The following is a 21,813-nucleotide window of genomic DNA, read 5'->3' on the forward strand; positions in this document are numbered from 1 at the left end:
TATTCTCCATTCCAAAAAATAGGTATATATATTTTTTTCTTTTACTGTGTAGGAGATTCTGAATCCCATGACAAAGGAAGTGATTTAAAGGGAAGAAATGCTTGATTGACCAGAAGGCAATGAGAAATAAGTATTTCAAATCCAATTTAAAAACAAGAAAACCACATTGATCACAAGATTAACTGCTTGTCTTTCATACTGTTTTTCTTTTTTTTCCCTGCCTGTTCAGTACAGTGTTCTCGAGGCCCGAGGGACAAATGTGTTATGATGTGTTGGTGGTAATAATGATATTTGATATTTAAAAACTGCTTGTTTAAACACTCTGCTGGCCACTTTACAACCATTTCTGTGGCCAACAGCCAACTCGATAACCATCTTCTTTGGATCGCCTATCGTTGTCCTCTGAACAATGAAACGCACACCGACCGACCGGTTATTCAAGGACCCTCAGGTAGACGTGCGTGCGCGTGTGTGTGCTCCCCGCTGTCTTTCCTGACTCTCCATCAGCAACGTGTGGAAGCTTCGATCTCTGAGGGGAAATGAGAAGTGAGGCCTCAAAGAACACACGGTATGGATCGGGTCGGCCTCCGCTGGGAGATAATGAGGAGGACGAAGCTGTCTGCGCTCTACGTGTGTCCGTCTGTCTACCGGTGTGTGTTTGTAGTGGGGTTACGGTCGGAATGCACTTAGAAGTGAAACCATCAGATATTAGACCAGAACCCTGATGACAAGGTCGAAGTCATACATTTTGTATTTGTCAGAGAGGGAGAGCGACTCGTTGGCATTTTCACAGGTCCTCTCTCTTTGTCTCACGAGCGTCTTCCGTCCGCTGAGTTATAGCTCGCGGTGATTTGTGCCTGCGTTTCCTCTCCATTAATAACATTTACTTGCCGCCACTGCCAGTGTAGTGATGGACAGACCACCGAAGTACCCCCCCCCCCCCACCCCCCCCGCCTGCCCGGTGAAACTTTTCTCTTGCCTCTCCATTATCCCGATGCTTTTCCCAGGAAACCTTGGCCATTCCAAAAAACTTTTAACATGCTTTCTTTCCTCGCAGCCTTCATTTGTGTTGACGTGTGAAGGGCTCTTGGGTGCTTTTGAGGACACTTTTTTGCTTTTGGCAGTATCAGCTACTTTGGTTTGGAAGCATACACTTTGATTCTGTCTCATCAGCGAGGAAGCTTGGGTTTGTTCTGTGGTAGCACGCTTCACAATATTTTGAGCTTTTAAGCTGAAGTCGCTTCGAGAAGGTCCCTAATACAACAAAAAAACAATTAAAAAAGCCAGAGGAGAGAACTAAATGACTAGTGTACGACAAACCGTGTGTCTGTATTCCTTTGGAACTGTGATAAAACTCCACTAAAATAAAGTGGGTACTCACCAGCGCGGCCGAACCGGTCTCTCGTTCAGACTCTAATGCAACCCGTTGCTTTGAAAGCTTTGTCCTTGCCGCAGAAAGCCGGCACGGCGGAGTCGGCGTGAAAGCATTAGTGTAGATGGAGCAACAGAGAGAGCGCGGCACTCGGATCAAGTGGAAGGTCTCTTTGCTTTTGGCTGGGCTCTCTTGTTCAGCCGGAGCCATTTGGTGCTAATGAGAGGAGCCACTCGCCGCTTTTCTCAAAAGAGCCGGCTCAGGGCGCCCAGGTTATTGCCGTCTGAGGAATGGCCGCGAGCGAGCGCGTGGTGAATACAATATGCGAGTGGAAACAGGTAACCGAAATGCCCTAATTGGTGTAAATGTGAAATGCACTTGTGGGACCTGTCGCGTGTGTTATTTTGATCATTTTTGACAGTTTTCCTTCATCGCAGTTTTATCATTTGGATCGGAATCATTGAGTAAAATGCATCCATATTCTCCCTTCTGGTGGAAGACAAGATTTTTCCAACAAGTACTTTGTTATAAATTCTGCTTGGGGGTGGCATGTGGATGCTGTTCACTATGATCCGCAGTATTTTTTTTCAGGCCTTTTTAAATAATTGCGGGCAAGGAGACTTGTGCTTTTTACTCTTGGTTGAAAAAACAAAAAATCAATATATACCTGTGGGTGTATACAGGTGTGCTGGCTGGCAGTAGCAGTCTCACCACACTCCCTTTCTAATGAAAACAGAATCTGTATTCCTCGTTCTATTTTTTCATTCAGAAATCCAATGCCAGTGTTATTTATTGTCGAAGTGTGTTATAAATAATTCTGATTAACTGTCAAGTGAATTTTGTTCTAGCCTACCCCAAAAAACAAAAATGTATCCCATGAATTTTTGTGTTGCTTCGGTTCTCTTAACGCCCTCCCACCGTTCTCCATCCTTACCTGTCCCTCCTCTTCGCCCTCCCTCTCCCCTCCCTCTGGCTCCCTCTGCAGGCTGCTGTTGGACCTGCTGGAGCTGTTGTTTGAGAAGTTCAAGGCGGTGGCCCATGCTCACAGCGTGGTGCTGGCCCAGCTTCAGCAGATTGCGGTGCAGTGCCCCGGCGGCGCGCACCAAGAGGGCATCAAGCTCTACGAGCAGGCCGATGTCTCCGCCAAGATCCAAACAGTGCTGCAGGTCAGATCTATACATACACGAGCGGCGGCGGTGAAAAGGTGGCAATGTGTTTGTTGTGCGATGTGCTGGTTTGAAAAAGAAGAAAGTTTGCCGGGTCTCAAATGTCAGCAAAGCTTTGTAGCATCTCTGCATCCAGCCTACTTTGATGTGAGGCAATAATCTTTTCTAATGTTTATTGGACGTTATTGTGTCCATCTGAGGCCATATGGTAGCCCTGCACATATTATTATACTATATTTGTTTTGCCTTCCTTGCTGGCACATCCCCAGAATTTTATTTTTCATCAGGCGCCGTGTAGACTATTTTGTCATTGATTTAATTTCCAACCAGCACTTGTCTTAAAACCCCAGTTTAATTCACCTTCTCGCATAGTAAATTAATCAGTTTGGGAAACTGGCGGCGATGAGATGGATGGCATTCAATCTGTCAGTAAAAAGAAGCGAGTGAAGAAGACGGGGGAAGCTTGATTGCTTGGAATCATTTAATGTTCTTTAATTGGCGTGTGTTTATTCCGGGTTTCGTGCTCCCTGCTCCTGTTTGATTGGCTGATGGGGACGAGCAGCTGTTGAGCTGATCTGTGGAAAATCTGTGGCAATAGTTGCTATCGGTGTGTGTGTGTGTGTGTGTGTGTTCACACCCAAGAAAACATTTTTCATATGTATCGGGACATTTTCACCAGATAGAGCAGGATGTGCTTCCTACTTAATTTCAACAGGCATTTCTCACCCAACCAGGACTTTGATTTACTCTGCACAGTACATGGAGTAGAGTCTACGTCCTGGTAAGAGATGCCTGTTAAAAAAAATATATATGGGAGAGATAGATGGAGAATAAGAATTGCTGTACTCTCTGCTGAATGCTTTGATTGTTGTCATGGTAATGTTTGGCAAGGTCAGTCTTCTTCCCTGCACAGACGGTGTTTTTTACTAGGCACAAAACTCCCCAAAAAATACCAGTGCTGTTGCCGAGCAAAATTTAAATTGAAAGCCCATCTAGTTTCTAACTCACGCATCTTGTGCATCTCGTCTTTCTTCTCACCCCCCCTCAGATGGCGTGCAGCATGGATTCATAACTACGGGAGTGTCTCGGTGCGCACGGTACACGTGCGTGATCTTGCACAGGCATGTGCTCAGCGCAGTTCCAGAAGGCAATAAGCCGAACACCCCCCACCCCCCACGCGATGCGAGATAATGTAATCTCTTGATTAGAATACTCATTACGTGAAATGAGGTTTTCTTATTCACTCACTCGTGTTATTATTTCCTGACCGATTCTATCAACGTGAAAGCCCCTCGTCCATCGCGCCCCCCCCCCCCCCACCCCCCACCCTTGCCGCTCTCCCGTTCCCTCTTCCTTCCCATCGTCGGCACCTTTCCCGGTCTCCCAATTTCCCTACGCCTTGTGCATACCCCTCCTGCTCCGTGCAATTTCCTTCCTCATCTCATCTCCTAGCCCCCCACCCCCCACCCTCTTCGGCTCGGCCCACTCTGTCTGAGAGAGTCACAGATTGAAAGGGGAGAATCTAAAATTCCCGGTTCAGTTTTACGGGATAATGAGACCTTATCTGAGATCCTAAGCCACCCCCCCCCCCCCCCCCCCCCTCCAAACTTTGTGAATATTGGTCCAAATCTGCTTATGATCTTTGTTAGAACCCGACCACATATGAAGTTGCACCGCAACAACGAAGTAGACGGAGAAACCCTTTCAGTCTTGCTCCTCTAGCTTACTGCAGTTCACATTCTTGACATGTGCAGAAACATCTTGGTAGATGTTGGGGTTTTTTCTCACCCACTTTTGAGAAGTTACCAAGTTGACCTTTCGGCGTGACCTGTCAGGCGGAGGGATGCATGACCCGAGAGAAACGCACCCGGTGACGAGGCCCTTTGGCAGAGGAACGTGTGGCCGAGGCCCAGAAGGCTTAGAGCTCCTGTAATGGTTCTAATCCCCATTTCGGGGAATTCCTGCGGCTGCTTCTACTGTTAATTTCCTGTGTGGAACTATTGATTGAAGGCGGAGACGGCTGGATGGTAATCGGGGGTATTGATGCCGGAGGGGAGTGTGCTGAGGTTACCTCGTAATCTTCTGCTTTCTCCAGAATGTGTTTTGAGTATATCTATTGATTATTCACACCGTTTATTGAATTACATTTCTAAGTGTACACCCCATGTGCCTTTTGCCGCTCTGCCGCGTACATCCGTGATTGCCTTTTTCCCTTTTCCATCAGAAACTTCTCCCAGTCCTTCAAGGCAGCGTGCGTTGTATTGAAAGTGACTGGATTTCTTTTTGTGCGTGTTCACCCATCAATGACGAATGTGCCTTTTCTATTTTCTTAAAGTACAATATAGTCACGTCTGTCAGGCTCAACGACTTTGAATTCATTGTCAATGTTCGTCTAAACAACATTAAGTGTCAAGAGAAAGAAAACCCTTCAGAATTTCATTTGAATCACTAACGAGATAGAAGTCCCAATATGTTATCGGGTAATTGGGTAACGCGGTTCACAAAAGATCGCAGTTCATCATCCTCCCTCTTCTCTTCTTCATTAAGACCACCCAGTGGGAGTGTTATTTGATATGTATTTGCCACGTAGTGTCACTGGACACCAACGCTGGTCACCCTTCGACCTCGCGCTCGCGGCCCGTTTGTTAATCAGCTCGGCATTTGTGCATTCCGCAAGGATTTTTGGTGACTGGCGACTGCTCGGGTCCGTTGTCTGCTTGTGTGTGTATTGCAAATCCCACTTTTAATGAGGGGCTTCCTCTTTGCAGACCAGGGGACTTTGAGCCTGCATTGAAAAATATGGAGCGACTCCGGCTATCTGCCTGGCGAAGGAACGGACTTCTAGATGATAGAAAAGTCACAAGAGAATTTTATTAACCATTTCTTCTGAAGTCGTAGATGAGAAAGTCTTTCTGGTCGTGGGCTCCATAAAATGAATGACATGTTGTAAGGGGACCGGTCTCTGCTTTAGCATGTACTTTGCAGTGAACTCCTTTCCCCTCCTCCTCAAACAGGAACTAACATTCGCTTCATTTTTTTTGTGTGGTTCTGATCTCCTTCCTTTTCCGTTTGTTATTTTTGTCTTTTATTCAGACGACTCCCGTAGCTTTTAAACTTGCCTCGTGAATCCCTTCCAAGGCCATAGATTAACCAAGACCCGATTATGTGTACATGTACTGTTACGGAGTGAAAACAAAAGAGAATTGAACTGCCAGAAAGCAGCCAGAAGACAACGGACGCTTTTAATTAGAAACGAAGCGCAGACATCGCTACGTTGTTCCTCGGCCAACATTTTAATCAACGTGTCACATTTATTCCGCCGTCATATTTACACACCGCCGGAGCGCGGAGAAGTCTGCCATCTCTAAAGTATCCTGCCCCCCCCCCCCATGCTCTCCTCTTACACCTTACCACGTAATATCTACTGCATCAAATCACTGGAGACCTTGAGGACTTAATCAACTGCTCGTGTATGTTTTGGCAATCATTTCCTCGACGTTGACTTAATGGTGCAAAAAAGGGTTCACAATATCCCGTCTTGCAGAGCACACGGCGTGCTCTTTGGAGGATCATCTGCACGCGGCGCTCTAGGTGTGGGTGTTACGACGCGACCGGGAGCATACATCAATATTCAATATGTGATTCCCGGAGGATACGAGGTGCTGTTTTGACGACAAATAAGTAAAGCTGAATGGTTCCCATGGAACTTAATAACATGCGTAACTGTATTTACTGTGTGTACAATAGAATTCAGCAGATGATGGTTATTGGTGATGGCTTTACCACCATTGTGGTAACGTTCACCCATAATTTTAACCCATTATGGTGAATAGTAATTTATCAGTGGTTCATCACCGCTGTCTTCTCTTTTGCCCATTAAACAAAAAATGGCAATTACGGCCCTTTCAACACATACACAAAAGACTCAACTACTGTTAATGGACAGTATCCATAGAAACAACATTCACCACCCCAACGCCTCCATGATTCCGCCTCCCGCTTTGATCCAAAAACAATAAACGCACCAAGAAATGTTGGAGCATGTCGGGGCCTTTCAAGGACACGGAGAGCAAGGGAGCGGCTTTCGGTGAACACGCGGGCGCCTCCGCCCCCTCCCCCCCCCACCACCACCACCCCTGTGTCAGCAGGAAGGCTTTCAAAAGATCGACGAGACCGCGCAGGGCTCCGGGTGGGAAAGCCCACCGGGTGGCGGGTAGGTCCGAACTGCGGGAGCACAGCCGGGGCCGGAGCGCTGTCAGAACTTGTGAAGGTTATTGAAGTTTCCGGAGCGCGATCAATACAAAGAACACGTCTCTTTGACGGCCAAGGACAGTCTGGGCTTTAAGTTTCCGGAGAGCGGCGAGGGATGTCGGTCAATATGTCTTGTGACAAGACGCCAGCGGAGGGGGGCCGCGGGGCCGGGGGGGGGGGCTTCAAGAGAAAACAGCCGATTTCAATAAAGCCTTGAGAAGCGTGGAGGTTGTTGACGACTTAATAGGAAGCGGGGGGATGAAAGCGGGGAAGGGCGGAAATGAAGTGATGCTTATTCCTTCAATTTAAGCCAATCGACTGCAGAGTTCATCCAATGACAAGTGCCCACCTGCAGCGCTCAGGGTGACGCGCTCCCCAATTGCACTGATTTGTTGGGTGTTTGGGCCCTAATGGAGGGAACGGAGGGCGAGCGCACACTTTCTGTGAGCACAAAGAGTGACATGAGGACGCTCGGTTCAGGAGTAATGAACGGGGAGTGCTGATGAATCACTAACACAGACTTGGATGAGGGTTTTTTCCCTTTAAAAAAAAAATCTTGAATGGAAGTTGGCACCCGTCACGAATATTGGCACGAGAACCCGAGACGTTCAGGTGCCGACCAAGGTTGCTTGGTTGGTTGATGGAACAACAGTTGGAAATTATTGTTTTCGTTAGGTCGGGGGGGGGCATGAGCGAGATGTGAGTTTTGCACAAACACACACACTCCCATTCTCTTAATGTCTCACATCCGTACATACAAACCCTCTTTGTCATCCATTGTGTTACATTCTTCTGTGAATATTGCTTCTTTTTCAATTACTTTTTTTCCCTCCAGTTCAGGCTTTTCAGCTTTTTGTCCCCGTTTAATGAAAGTTCGGAGAACCAATCGTAGCATGCTGATGATTTGAACGTATTTAGATCTGTAGAACTATAGAAGTGGGTCCAGTGGGAACCTTGAAGATGTTAAATTCCCAGATTTCAGACCTGTACTACTACTACTTGCCCTCCTCTGATATCAGAGCCTTATCAGACCTATCGACGTTCCGTTTACTGAATTGGATACGGTCCCATTTGGAACTGATCTCCAGGGGCCATCCATAACTTTTGTCGAACATTGAATGTGCTTATTTTGTTCATGTGTTCTCCTCTGAAGGGAAACGCTGTACTTTTGTCTTTTGTGTGTCCCTCATTTTTCCCCACACCTTTCAATCTGTCTCATTACGTCTTTTGCTGTCGAACACAAATCTCGTCACCTTTTCCTTAATTGTTGTTACAATTCCTTTTTTTATTTTGACTAATTCCTGATTTATTTTTGACACGTCTCCGCCACTCTGAGCGCTCGCCTCGCCGGTGAGCTGTGCGGTCACACTCAGGTGACAGTAATGGGATCTAGGCCTCTTTGTTGCATGAGTAATAGCAGTTTTAATGAGATTTCATGTGCTTGACCTGATGGGCGAGGGGGAGGAAGGGAGGAAGAAGGGGAGATTGTCTGACGGAAGACAAGTGCAGCGCACACAAGTCTTGTAGAAAGACGGACGGCTCTGTTGTTTTATCGGCCAATAGCAGACGAGTAAAATATTCACAGGAGGGTCGACGTGTGTCAAAAACGCCAAATATCTTAGTATCTTACTTGTACTGGACAAAAGATTTGGTTCTGTATAGATGCAGTTACATCACATTTATTATAGCACATAAAAATGTGTATCATAATCAAGCACCACACTGCATCGCTTCAGATGTGTTTGGAGCACACGGCGCTCGGCAGCTACGGGTCGTCTGGTTTGCATCGAGCGGTGTGGTGGGGGGGCGACTGCAGTTCGCCTGGCTCACGTCAACACGAAGAAGCGACTTGCATTAAATGAGGCGTTGTTGTTGTGATTTGTTTGTAGTTGTAAAAACATTGTGGTTTATTAAAACAAACATTTATGACCTTAACAACCAAGGATGAAGTCTTCCGCTTTGCGCAGAGATTGAGTTATATTTAGTTCCAATCCACTTGTTACAAGAATATGCAGCAACTGGTTATTTAACCCGTGTCCTCTTTGTCTAACACAAGTTCTCTTCTTCCCTTTAGTCTTTTCATTCCCAATCTGTCCGTTTAACATTATGTTCAGTGTTCATTTCACACTTGTAAAGTTTTGCTCCTATTGCCCGCAACAGCCACTTTGTCTCCTTCCTTGTTACTTTCTGCCTCTCATCCCTCTCCTCCTCTCTCTCTTTTCCCCCCTCTGTCTTAGCAGTCCAGCTAATTGCCTCCAAAGTTCACTCTGTCTCTGGGCTAATGCAATTTAAGTGGGGTCGGAGCCCCTTCATCAGCCCAGTGCTGGCATTTCATTAAGTCTACTTGGGCGTTAGCTGGCAAGCAAGTGGGGGGGTTTCGCTCCATCGGCTCATCATCGGTAATTAATACGCTGATAGGATTAGTTGCTGCGTGAGGCCTGTGGCGGGTGGATGCCCTGGTGTTGCCGGGTTGGAGGAGGGCGCGTGTGACGGCCCTCCACTGCCGCCTGCGGTGCGGGAAAGTGTGTCGGAGTAATTACATGTGGAACCGTAGAGCACAATTTTTGGTTGGAGAAATCAATTTCAGGAGTCTCTTTTTAACAAAATTGACCTTTTTTTGAAGCCATTGAAATCTGTAAAAGTACCTACCCTCTTCATGATGCAGGATACCTGCTCAAGTATTTTTTTTCTTTTGTGTTCGTGTGTGTGTGCATGTCACCGAATTACCGTCGACGGTAAAATGGCTTTCCCATGCGTGATTCGGGGAGCTCTCCGCCGCGTTAATTACATCATTACGGTGGAGATGGATCTCCATCTGCTCGGCCATTACTCCTGTTCCGTTCTGGGCCGACCCGCACGGCGCCTCAGAATTAGACACACGCAGGCTAAATGGCCCTGCTAAATTATGAAGCCATTAGATACGGGAGGCTATTTTAGAACATATGTGTTCACACGGAGAGAGGAGCGTCGAAGGGGGGAAGAGAGAAAGGGGAGGATGAAATGCGGAAGATGGACAGAGAGAGAGGGAGAAAATAGAAATGAGAGAAGAGATTATGAAGCACGGATAGGTTTTGAAAAATGAGAGCCAATGAAAAGCAGCACATGATGGAGGAGAGGAAGTAAACTTTTTCTGTCAGCCCGCAGTTCCAGTGCGCTTGTCCTCGGCTATTGTTAGAAGTTGATAAGATTTTTATGAAGCCTGATAAGACGTTGATGGACTTCACGATGGATCACGTAGACAGATGTAGGCCAACAAAGTTTTTGCGGCGAAAGGGACGGTGGCCTTTTCCTCTCTCAAAAGTTTTGATTTTCATTTGTTTTTAAGGATGCGCTGAGCAGGTGGTGTTAAAAGCTGCGTTAAGAACCAAACCTCGTGCTGATCTGCTGGATGTTTATCTCTGCCGAACAAGGAGATTTTTTAATTGCAATCTGACATTAAATGTGATAAGAAAATAAAAGCAGGAAAAAAAAGAAATGCAGGTCCTAGTGTGTGTGCGTGTGTGCGTGCGTGCATGGGAACATTGATGCCATGCGACCCGGGCCGAAGGAGAAGCTCCCATGAAGAGGTTTTGACCCTGCGCTCTGTTTGCCGTTTCAGGTCCTGCTGATGGAGTATCTGGACGTGAAGAACAGCCGCAGTGCCACCGAGCCGTCGGCTCAGCTCTCCTACGCCAGGACCGGCAGTGAGTTTGCTGCCTTTTTCGCCAAGAAAAAACCGCAGCGCGCTAAGCAGTCGCTCTTCAAGTAAGGATCCTGTTCTTTCAATTCGATAAATAATAAAAGAAATCTTAAATTTAAAGCCTCAGATGACTAAAACAGCTTTGCTGTGTTTAAAATCGCTCCATTGCTCCTTGTAGATATATACTCCTCTGTCATGTGTGTGAAGCCTTTTTGTGTGTTTTGCAGGTTTGAATCTTCCTCCCATGCCATCAGCATGAGCGCCTACTTGAGAGAGCAGAGGCGAGAACTCTATAGCAAGAGTGGAGAATTACAAGGTGAGGACGCACAAACTGAGAAATGGATGTTAGAGAGAAAGAGATACCGGGGCTATGGAAGATCCCGGGAAGCGCTGGAACGGAGACGGGAAAGACGGGTGGAGCGATAGTGGGTCAAACGGAGGAAAAGACGAATGAAAGGGCAGAAGGTGAAGCCTTCTATAGAGCACAAGATAAGGAAAAATCTGACAGAAAACACAACGGCGGTGAGTGTCGAATAAAACAGCAGAGAATAGAGCAGCTGAGAGAGACAGAGCGAAGGTTGAGGTTGGATGGAAGGACAAAAGAGGGAGGGAGGGAGGTTGAGAGAGAAGAGCACAAAAAAAAAATAACATGCAAACATAACTGAGTAAATAAATGAGGTGGAGAGTTTACGCAAAGGCGTCTTGAATGACAGCCGCATTGGGATAGAAAGGTGGAGGAAGGTGAGGTTGATTTGCCTAAGGAGGAGGCTTGAGATGGAGGAATGAGGCAGCGGTGCAACAAAAGCTCCTCTTAGGCAAGGGGCGATGGAGAAGCTTCACTTCAGAAACCAAAAAGGCAGACGGCGGGGGAGCCGCCTACAGAAAACCTGCTGGGCTGCTGTCCGGCTCCTTCTTGTGGTCTCCGTCTCTCCGCCTGTGACCTTGAGGTTCTAATCTGCGGCGCCGTTGGTCTGCTACTATTTGCTTCTTATTCTTTTTCTCGCTCCAGCTTCTATTGACGGTCTTGGGATTAGATGGGAGGAAAAAAACAAAGAGCGACGATAAACATTGAAGTGATTTTAATCTGCAGAAACTGCTCCCCAGCACGTGGGACATTTTATTTATCTTTGGAAAATATTTGCATAACTAATCGTGACCGATTGTTAACGATCTAAATAATTAGGATCTCAAAACTAAGCAACGTGCCGACTTGAGTGACACTCCGGAAGACATTTCAATGCTGACTGAAACTCTTACATTAGCCAGTCTGTAAATATATGGAAAAGGTTCTCTCCCCCCGACAGAAGAACAGCATTGACTAACTGTGGACAACCTCAAATGGTCTTCAAATAACAGCTCACTTTTTTTTCTTCTTCCATCTGTTGGAGTTTCAGAAAAGGGAGGGGCGGGGGGGGGGTAGTATATATTTTTTCACCAGCACATTGAATGCCTCGGAGCGTTTATAAGAAGATGAGATTTCTCTAGGCTTTCATTTCACCTGTCACAATGAGCAGCACCGGCCACGAGCCCGGGCCGGGGCCTCGACAGCTGCAAAAGAGATTGAAGGAGTAAGAAATCATTTAGAAAGTGAAACGAGTCGACTGTGATGGAGGGAGAGGAAAGATGGGTGTGGATGGGAGGGGGGAGGTTAAAAGTCGTTGTTTTCATCAGGGTCCAGCAAAGAAGCCATTAAGAAATTTCTGAAGGAAGAAATTAGAAAAACATGTATCGAGACGGTGTGGGAAGGGACTTTTCCCCTCACGGTTCAAATAAAACTTACTGTAGGGAGCAAAAGAGTTAGAAACGAGAGATTGAGTTGATGAGTTCTTCTGGCTGTGGGATTACTCAACACTTAATGCTCAGTCATGTGTGTCTCTTCATCTCCCTGCTCGGAGTTTCCTAAACTCCTTTTTTTTTTCTTTTTTTTTTTTTCTCTTTCGCAACGTTCTGCTTCGAGTCAATGTAGTTATTAACTCAGCTGCTCACCAACACGGTCTTGGAAATAAGCGTTGATTGCTGGTTTTAAATCCGGCTATGCACCGTTGGCAGTAGAAAACATGTTCTAAGTAGGGTACAAAGTCAGAAATACAGATGTTGCTCTTTGCAAAAGCCTTTACCTGCACTTTCCTGAATGCTATCGATAGAAAGTATACGTCCATGTTGGAGAGGTTACCACGGGCCAAGTGTCTTCGTTCCGTCTCTCGAATCTTTCAGTGAGAGCTGCACCGGTTTGTGTGCGGAACGCTTAATGATTTTTCAACCACCTATCTCAAATGGGTTTGAAATTAATCCGTAATATCTGTAATGTATGTCTCTTGAGTGTTGCCATATATCATTGCACACGCGCGGACAGCTACACAGGCGGTAGTCAAATGCCACACACACACACACACACACACACACAGTGGGACTTAATTGCTCGCCTTCTCCGTCGAAGCACGCCTCAAACGCTTCAATTAATCCAACGCTCCATCTCAAGACTTTATTACAGCTCCATATGTAGCCACATCTGGAATGCATTTGAAACTTATGTGGCGAGACCGCCAGCCAGAGAGCACGCGCAAGGTGTCCATATGCGGGGGCCCAATGTGCACGTGTGCAAGTGTCTGCGGGGGGCTGGGTCGTCCGTCTCCCTGGCAAATCAGTGCTCTGGAATCACGGATTCAATCACGTTCCCCTATGAATACATTATGACAATAACCGCTTCCCCACTCCCCCCCATATTCCTCCCCACGTCTCCCATCACACGCCCCCCTTGCTTTTTTGATTGCCTCGCTGAGGTGTGCGCGTGTCAGTGTGTGTGTGTGTGGGCAGCGGATGACTCGCAGTAGGTCGTTTGGTAGTTGAAGTGTGAGTACATCCCAATAATCATCTCTTTCTAATTGTTTTTTTTAGTTATTCCCCTTAATGTTTTTGCAATATTGCCCAAGGGCCCATTCAAATGCCCCCCCTCCACACACACACACACACACACACACACACACACACACGGACGCCGCGGTTATTTGTGTAAGCAAACATACACACGAGTATACACTGACTTTCCCTGTCTTCCTGCAGGCACGCACACATTCCCAGCTCCCTGTGACCCCGTTCGACTCCTGAGATGCAATCACAACCACCTCGGTTCCGCTCTTTGTTTCACACATTCCCCGCTCTCCTTTTGATATTCAAATGTCCTCGCTGTCGCGGTGTCCGGCGAACAAAAAGAGCCGTCGTGCCGAGTCCCCGGCTCGAGCGATACAGTTCCAATCGTCTCCCTCGGCCCACACCTCTTCATACCGCAGGCTCAGTCTGGGGGAGAGGAAAACAAACAGCCCGAGCTTTATTATGGAGTCCTGTTTATGTATAAAAGCCTCGTGTTCCCATGAGACGAGGAGGAGGAGTGGAGGCAACCTGAAGTGGTGTTCCTTGTCAAGCTGATTCGTACACCTCGACGGGGAAGGAGGGGGGGGGGGTGGGAGAAGAGGTGCAAATGGAAAAATGTCTAGGGGGAGACATGGGTGTAGGTGAGCGGTGGGGTAAGCAGATGTTGACAGCCACGTTTTCACAGGCCGCGCTTTCCGCCGAGGGACGTCTGGACACGTGATTGTTTATGAAGTTGGCCTTTGAAGAGACCCCCCCCCCCCCCTTTTTTTTTATTCAAATAGCTGCTCGAGGGTCTGATCTCGTTCTGCTCCAAAGAACCGCTTTCGGCTGAGCTTATGGTAAAATCACTAACTTGCCTTTCCAATTATTATTTTTCAATAACGAATTCTCTTCACGCGTTGTCAGAATCCAAGGGTAATGGTTGTTCACTCATCTCGTCGGCTGATCAATACTCGACTTCCGCCGACCTGATTTATTATATTCATAAAAGAGCTCTACTCTGTCCATGAAGAAATATCAATAATTATTAAAGGATTATGGCGATGGGACGTCGAAGACGCCTGCTTAGCCACATTTGATGCGTTTTATTTATTTTCTCCTGTTGCTTTCTTGCTCCGTTAAGAGATGATTCGTACTAATCTTTCTTTGGCTGTGTTACATTTTTTGTGCTCTTTTCTATGTGTACAGTTTTGTTTGTTTTTTGGCCTGTGCGCAAATGAAATCAAATGGACCCCCAATGTCAAATAAATAATGATGCATCTGGTATTTAGAGAAACGAGGGTCTTGAAGACGCTCCATAAAATGTGGAAAGCATTTGGCTCTTGTGTAAATGCAGAACTGATTTTACCTGACTATAGGATTTCCATCTGAGGACTATAAGTCCTCAGGTCGTTCTGGATTACATCACATTTGCGCTTTATTTGAAAAGATTTACCATTTTAAAATAAGCTCTTCCAAAACTCTGAACAGATTGAGTTCAATGGGTTTACTTCCATTAAGCAGGTTATATTGTATTCATTAACAATTCAAAACCTTGTTTTAAGACATTTCTGAATCTGTATCCCAGCTTCAGAGGGAGAACATGTTTTCACAGGAACGTTTTCAGAGACTAAGACTATAATGTTTTTCCTGGACTTCTCTCTTTTCTCTCAGCCCGAGGGAGCATGTTAGAAAATAGCCTATAGACTGAATATCCTCGGCTAGACCAATTTTGGTTTTCAAAGGTGTCCCTCTAATTGGGAATTATTCAGAGTCTAGCATAACCCTTCAAGCTGGGCGATGTAGAAAAGCCACATGTCACATTAGTGACTGATGAGGGCTTTTATAGTAGCCGCGTGTGTGTGTCTGTTAACACCACATGAAGTATGCATGCCAAGTTGTGTCACACATGTCGGATCCGACACGCTGTATTTGACTGGCACGTTGTGACCGAGTCCGCGCCAGAGTTGTGAACCCTGCAGGAATGGCGTTAGAAAATGACATGTTTCCCCTCTGGCTCCACACGCCGTATGAATCGCTTTGTTCCAGCAGCGTCGGAACTGGTTTCCTAGATAAAAATTACCTGACAGGCTATTACTGTGAAAAGCCTTTGTTTGTGTTCAGCATGAAAGCAAATGTGCTCTGCACAAGAGAGACACACACACACACACACACACACACACACTTCTGCACACGTCCTAGCCTTCTGTGTGCGTTAGCTCGGGCTCATCGTGTTCAATTTGCTCGTACATAGATTTCAGCAAGGTTGATTGGTTAAAACATTAGAGATACGATTCCTCTCCCGTCGTCTTTTGAAGACACACGCGCGCGCTCACACACACACACACACACATAAATGTAGCGTGGTATTTTTCTGCTGTGGGACTAGTGATCAGATCACAGTAGCTCTGGTGCTGAAATCAGGGACCATGTGGAAAATGCACCAAGTTGACTCCAATGCAAACACACTGGCCGTCATGCGTTTGTGCACCACGGTCTTCTACAGAATCGGTGCCGACACATTGCACCGCGCAGACAGTTTTTTCTGTTCATTAACTGTTTTTGGCTCTCCACTTCGAGACAAAATGTGAATCGCAGGTCTCATTATCCGAACACAAGCCAGCAACACCTGCTGGAGCCCCGGAGGGGATCTGGATGTCACCCAAAATTACCCCCGCATTAACCAAAGCCCATCCACATTAGACGCTGCACGCGTGTCGGATTCAGGTCTCCTGGCTGTGCGCCGTTGGCCTCCCGAAGCTGATTCTGAACCTTAGGTATGGCCGACATCCGCCAGCCACAGCGAAGCGTGTTGTCACGTAACCAAAATGTAAAAATGTTTAATCTCACAAAGCCTCCCGAGAGAAACACCTCCGTGTCGCCTGTAGTGAAAGGTCCGAGATTTCTTCACATGGGCTCAAGATGAGGACACTGGCAAGGTGACGCGCAGATGAGGCAGACTTTAAAAGTTGAAGATCAAAACCAGAGCAGGGGGGGGTACAGAAGGAGACCGGAACAAGGTTGTTGTAGTTTACGCAGCACAGACATTTAATCAGAGAGGAAGAGCTTGGCTTATCTTCCCAACCTAGGGCTAATTTTGATCAGCAGGGTTGTTGTCATTATTGGCGGCTTTGGCTGTCACCTCCGTGTTTACTTTTAATCTCAGACCGGCTGATTGGAGAAATTGGAAAGACGAACAAATAAGGGAGGGGGGAAGGAAGGAAGGGAAGGATGGAGGAATGGATGGATGGACGGATGGAAGAAAGGTACACAAGGCTTTTGAGGCACATGGCACCTGCACGGTAGCAGCTTCGCTGTTAGCCGGACAGACTAACACCCACTTCTTCCTTTCCCAGCATGCAACAGGTTCTCGCGGTAAAGAAAGAGGTGGTGTGCAATGTGCCGTCTGATTCCCTGCTGGGTCCAATCAAAGATGTGATGACACTTTGCTTTCCGGCCGATTAGTTCCCCTGGTCGTTATCCACTCACACGTGCACTCACGTGCATGTGCTCAATCACTCCTGAGGTAATTCTTTGTTACGGTCGACAGATTGAAGACACGCCGGTTGGAAAGAAAAGGATGTTTTTTTTTTTTTTTTTTTAACCCCTTCATGATTGGAGTGATGCTGGTTTTCCTCAAAATGCTACACGGGCAGAACGGTGCCGTAACCGGCGGCGTTACGGAGAGCCTGGTGTTTTTTTCACGCTCGGGCCATGACATCCATCCGCCTGGCAGGTCTACTGCTCCAGTCTAGACTGAAGCAATTGTAAAACTCTGATGTATATTCAAGGTCATCAAAAACAAAATAACGTTGATGGGTATCTGAGTCTGTCCCTGTTTCTGCAACGTGTAAACAAAAGCAAAGCAAAAGCACTGTGCCGAGGTGCAGGCTGAAGTCTGGACAAGCAATATTTTTTCAATTGCACCCCCTCGCCCCCTCACCAAACCCCCACTTTCCCACCTGTCCTCAAAAAAAATTAACCGCCATATGTCCTTATGTCAAAATAAAGAGACATTCTGCACAATTAATTTCCATTCTGCTACCGGGGGGAGCACTATTGTCGAGCCGCCACTGAGAGATGTGCATTCCATTAAACCCCAAACCACGGAGACTCATCGTGTGCCACAGCGAGGCCTTTAATAATTAATCCAACTCAATTTACACCTGAATTTATTTATACTATGATTTATTTATCACGTTTGTTTCCCGGCTAAGGAATGGATTCGGTCCCCTGGCTGGTGGTGCGGCAGATAGCATCCCATCTAATTCATTTTAATAATAGAAGGCTCTCATTAAGACCTAATCAGACATGAAGACGGTCTGAGTGGAATGGGATGCCCGGAATTGACCAGAGAGTCATACATTATTGACCCGGAAATCGTTCCTATTAGATCGGCAGGTTTCCTCTCGGTTAAAATGCAGCCGACCGCCAGTCTGATTCTTTTACAACTTAGCGTCAAACTAAGCAGGACTGGCTACCGGCACAGATGAGACGTCTCAATCAAAGGGAGAGCGGGAAGAATCCCACCCATCACACTTCAACCTGGTCCTGCTCGTGCGTTCTCGTCCGGCACAGCGAGATGTTTTCACTTTGGCGGGCCTCCGTTGTGCGTGTTTGTGCACATGATTGTGCCTCCCAATTACGCCAATCACACAGTCTCCCCCCCCTGCCAGCGCCAATCAGAACCCGGCTCGAGTACAGAGACCCCGCTCAGCGCTACTGGGTAAGGCCGCTGCACCAACGCAGGTCACACACATTTAGGATCGCTGCGTTTGTTCGCAAGACTGAAAGTTTGAAAGATGTGGAACGCTGACTGATGTTGGCAGAAGTAGCAGAAACCGTTCACACGGTCCTCGTTTCCCCTTAACACGTCCTGACATTTATTCAGACGCGAGGAGCCTCAAACCTATCATCCCCAACAGAGAATTCTGTCATAAGACATTTTAGAGGAGAAACGATAGTGGAAAGCAAAGATCCTTTTTAAAAAAACAATACTTTACAGATTAAATCTATACATGTAAAACACAAAACATCAGGTGATATTTGCACATTGAACCTGGTTATCATCTGTTTCTGTATGTGTGGTTTTACATGTTTGCATATATAGTATTTTTTATTTTATTTGGACGTTGCAGACACACAAGTGATCCAAACCACTTGTAAATTAGGGATTACGACTGTTCCGTTCCCCGCCCTTCTGGATTTCCTCATCTCGCTCTCGCCGACACACTCGCAGACCTGTCTGCGTCCTCCGGTCCCCGGGGACGCCGGGAGTGTGTTAAAGAAGGCGTCGCACGTTCGCTCCTTTCCTGCCTAAATCTGGGCAGGGCCGGAATTCATCTCCGGATCAAACCTGTTTCTCATCAAACCCACGAAAGTGTAGCTAATGCAATTTCACTAAGTCACTGCCCGACTTGATTACATGTGGGCTGGAGAGCCCATGCTGAGGCACCACAGGGGGCTGGATGGGTGTCACTGTGTGTGTGTGTGTGTGTGTGTGTGTGTGTGTGTGTGTGTGTGTGTGTGTGTGTTTTAGGCTCTCTATCTCTTTCTGTGTAACTTTGTTTAAATTCATTGAACCGTGTGTGTGTATACATATCTGTACCTGTCAGTCCCCCCCACCGAATCCCCGGGTGTTTTTATCAGTGGAGGCGAGTGTGTTGCAGACTGAGCAGTGGTCCTCGAGGGGGATTTTGTGCAGATTTGGCCACATTAGAATGCGTCGCCCTCTTCCTTTGCCTCTTTCAGTTGCCGTCCCAGTGAGCTACACACACACACACACACACACACACACACACACACCCCTCCTACTAATCCTGGATCAGACCACACACCAAGAGACCGAGATGAACAGACACTCGTCCAATGAGTGCCAACCGATACTCGAGCGCACACGCGCAAACGCACGAGTCCCTCCCAAACAAAGTGGGACTTTTTTTTACATGTTATTTAGAGAGACGGTTGGCAGCAGTCTGGTGGCCCCCTGACCCGAAACCGGAGCCCCCCCTGTCACATCGAGACGACTCGGAGGAACTCCATGCATATTAATGCTGGCCTATTTAATATTCATCAGCGCCGTGCCCCTGTTGGCAGCTGGTCCCAGACCCCGCGGATCAATGAGGCCTCTTCCTCGCCCCTTTTGTCTGACACGGATGCAGATGTTTAGAGCATGAAATTAAATTGGTCGCTGCCATCGGGAATACGGACATGGTAGTGAATTTGTGTGTGTGTGTGTGTGTGTGGTCTCCAGTTAGACGCGGTTCCTGGTGGACAGGTGACTCAAACTTCCCCGGAGCCTGCGGCATGTTGATGTTATTCATGGGGACTTGGGGAGGTTTAAGCCAGCTCTTTACACTTTGATGGTTTGAGGGAGAGAAACATGCCGCACGAGAGGGGGGGGGAGAGGGGATGAGCAGGAGTGTGCGATGGCGGCAGCTTTGTTTAGGAGCCTGTAATTGAGTCTTAATTGAACTGGCACCAAAGGAAGGAAGGAAGGACGGAGAAAGAGAGTTTGAGCAATTTGGAACTCGCCTCCGTCTCCACGCGGCCTCCCCGTGCAGGCCAGTTTCATGGCAACAGATCACAATCGGAAAGCCTTGATTTGAAAAGTTTGGGATGTGTGGAAAGCTTCTCTTGTCGTTTTGAACAAAAAGAAAAGTGTGGTCTCCCCTACTTTTCAATAGGAGCTTGTTCCATTAGAAATGTATTATGGAGCCGAGCACCGGGAACAATGGCTCGATATGCATTTGAATGCGCGGCTACGCCGGCAGCGCAGGTAATGCGGCAAAGGCTTTTCCCAGGCGAAGTTTCTTTGTGTTGTATCACACAAGCCCCGCGAGGTCGTATTGGACATGGAAATGAAACGGAAGGAAACCGCAGAGCAGGGCTTTGTGGCAGAGTGAAATCCCACCGTTCCTGCACACGTGCACGCACACAAGCGTACTCGTTTCAAAACCCAGTCAAAGCAGCGTGGATCGCCGTCTCGTTTGATTTTTTTCTTTTTCACTTAACTGACTCCGTTCACTTTGCGCCACCTCATTTTGATTGAAGACCCTTTCCAGAGGAAAGTGCGGTCAGCAAACCGATGTTATTCTTAGTCTCGAACTTTTTCCCCCGCAAACGTTTCGCCTCTCACAGAGCTCAATGGACATTTATTGCATTTTTCTTTTTCTTTCATGGATGCATTATTACTGAGTGCTGTGGGACTTCGACATAGGTCCAGAAGTGGTTATGTATAACATCCACTGCATGAAGGCAGTTCACCTTCTGTTCTGTAGAAACGTGTAAGTAAACATGAGCGTGTGCGTTCATGCAAAATGCCCCTTTCATCCCGTTACACACACACACACACACACACACAGATTGACATTCCTTTTGCTTTGCAGTTACCTGTATTGACAACGCAGCGCAATTTCTTCTCCCCCAATTATATTGATTTCTTCAGGATGAGTGGAGGTAATGAGCTGTTCTTTCCTTGCTCCCGTTCTGCAGCCCCTCTCCCCTCGCTGTCCGACTCCCCCGCTCCTCTGGGCGCGTGTAACATGCCAATGATTTCCTGATTAACCCCGTTACCCGCGCGGTGACGCGGAGGAGTGCGGGAGCATGTGGGACGCGCTTGGGTTTGTGATGGAGAGCAGAGATGGTCGAGTGGCAGAATTATTCGGGCTGAAGTTGTACGCATCTACTGATATTAAATATTTAAGAATGTTTCAGGATCATTTTGAGATGTATTAGGATCCTGTTGATTGACGGAGAGAACCTACTTGTTGCATTCGTCAGCTAGATCAGTTGAGGGTCATTAATGGGGCAGCACTCTCGGGGTTGTCTGGGATACAGTGTCTTGTTGAAGGACGCAGCTCGCAGATGAAAGAACGTTTTGGGTGGGCTGCTGTGAAATCCTCCTTAAGCCACGTAAATGTCACCCTACATGTGATTATGCGCCTCCAAGTCTCGCGTACCGCTCTGCTTCCGCCTGAGTAGATGCTTATTTTGTCATGTTTGGTCGTGTCAAGTCCCGTCTCATCTACGTTCCAGGTGGTGCTGATGACAACCTGATTGAAGGCGGAGAAATGAAGTTTGTGTGTAAACCGGGAGCGAGGAACATCACCGTCATCTTCCAGCCGCTTCTCAGGTACGGCACAGAGTGACGCACCACACATGGAGGCCCATCCGGAACACGGGTTTCCGGCTTATTGGGAATGTGGTCAGCAGATTTCGAACAAGCCGTTATTTCTACAGATGGAAGAGGAATAGTTTTTCAGTTCCAAAGCACTAAATCTTGTTATGTTTATCACTTTTTGTGGATGTAGGACACTACTGATGTCTGGCAAAGTTGCACAAATGACCAATTTGCGATTCTTACCGGAACAATTTGGGCCGGATGCCATTAAGTTTACGACGCATGTGGGTGTGAAAGTGCCACAAGCGTCATGCTGGTCCATCAGAGAGCAATGACCAAGCCATACGAGGCGTGTGGAGGCTGGGACATGACTCAA

At 47.2% G+C, this 21,813-nt stretch overlaps 1 protein-coding gene across 1 annotated transcript in view; it reads left to right on the top strand.

The window, feature by feature from the left end:
• exoc4 (exocyst complex component 4) overlaps positions 1-21,813 on the top strand; it is an 83,965-nt gene that overhangs the window by 11,921 nt on the left and 50,231 nt on the right. The window contains exons 8-11 of the mRNA XM_040173427.2: positions 2,358-2,538; positions 10,388-10,533; positions 10,696-10,784; positions 21,353-21,449. Coding sequence (XP_040029361.1) covers positions 2,358-2,538; positions 10,388-10,533; positions 10,696-10,784; positions 21,353-21,449 — 513 coding nt within the window. The remainder of the gene's footprint in view (positions 1-2,357; positions 2,539-10,387; positions 10,534-10,695; positions 10,785-21,352; positions 21,450-21,813) is intronic.

This window comes from Gasterosteus aculeatus, chromosome 4 (genome assembly GCF_964276395.1).
Source record: "Gasterosteus aculeatus chromosome 4, fGasAcu3.hap1.1, whole genome shotgun sequence".
NCBI classification, from domain to species: Eukaryota; Metazoa; Chordata; class Actinopteri; order Perciformes; family Gasterosteidae; genus Gasterosteus; species Gasterosteus aculeatus.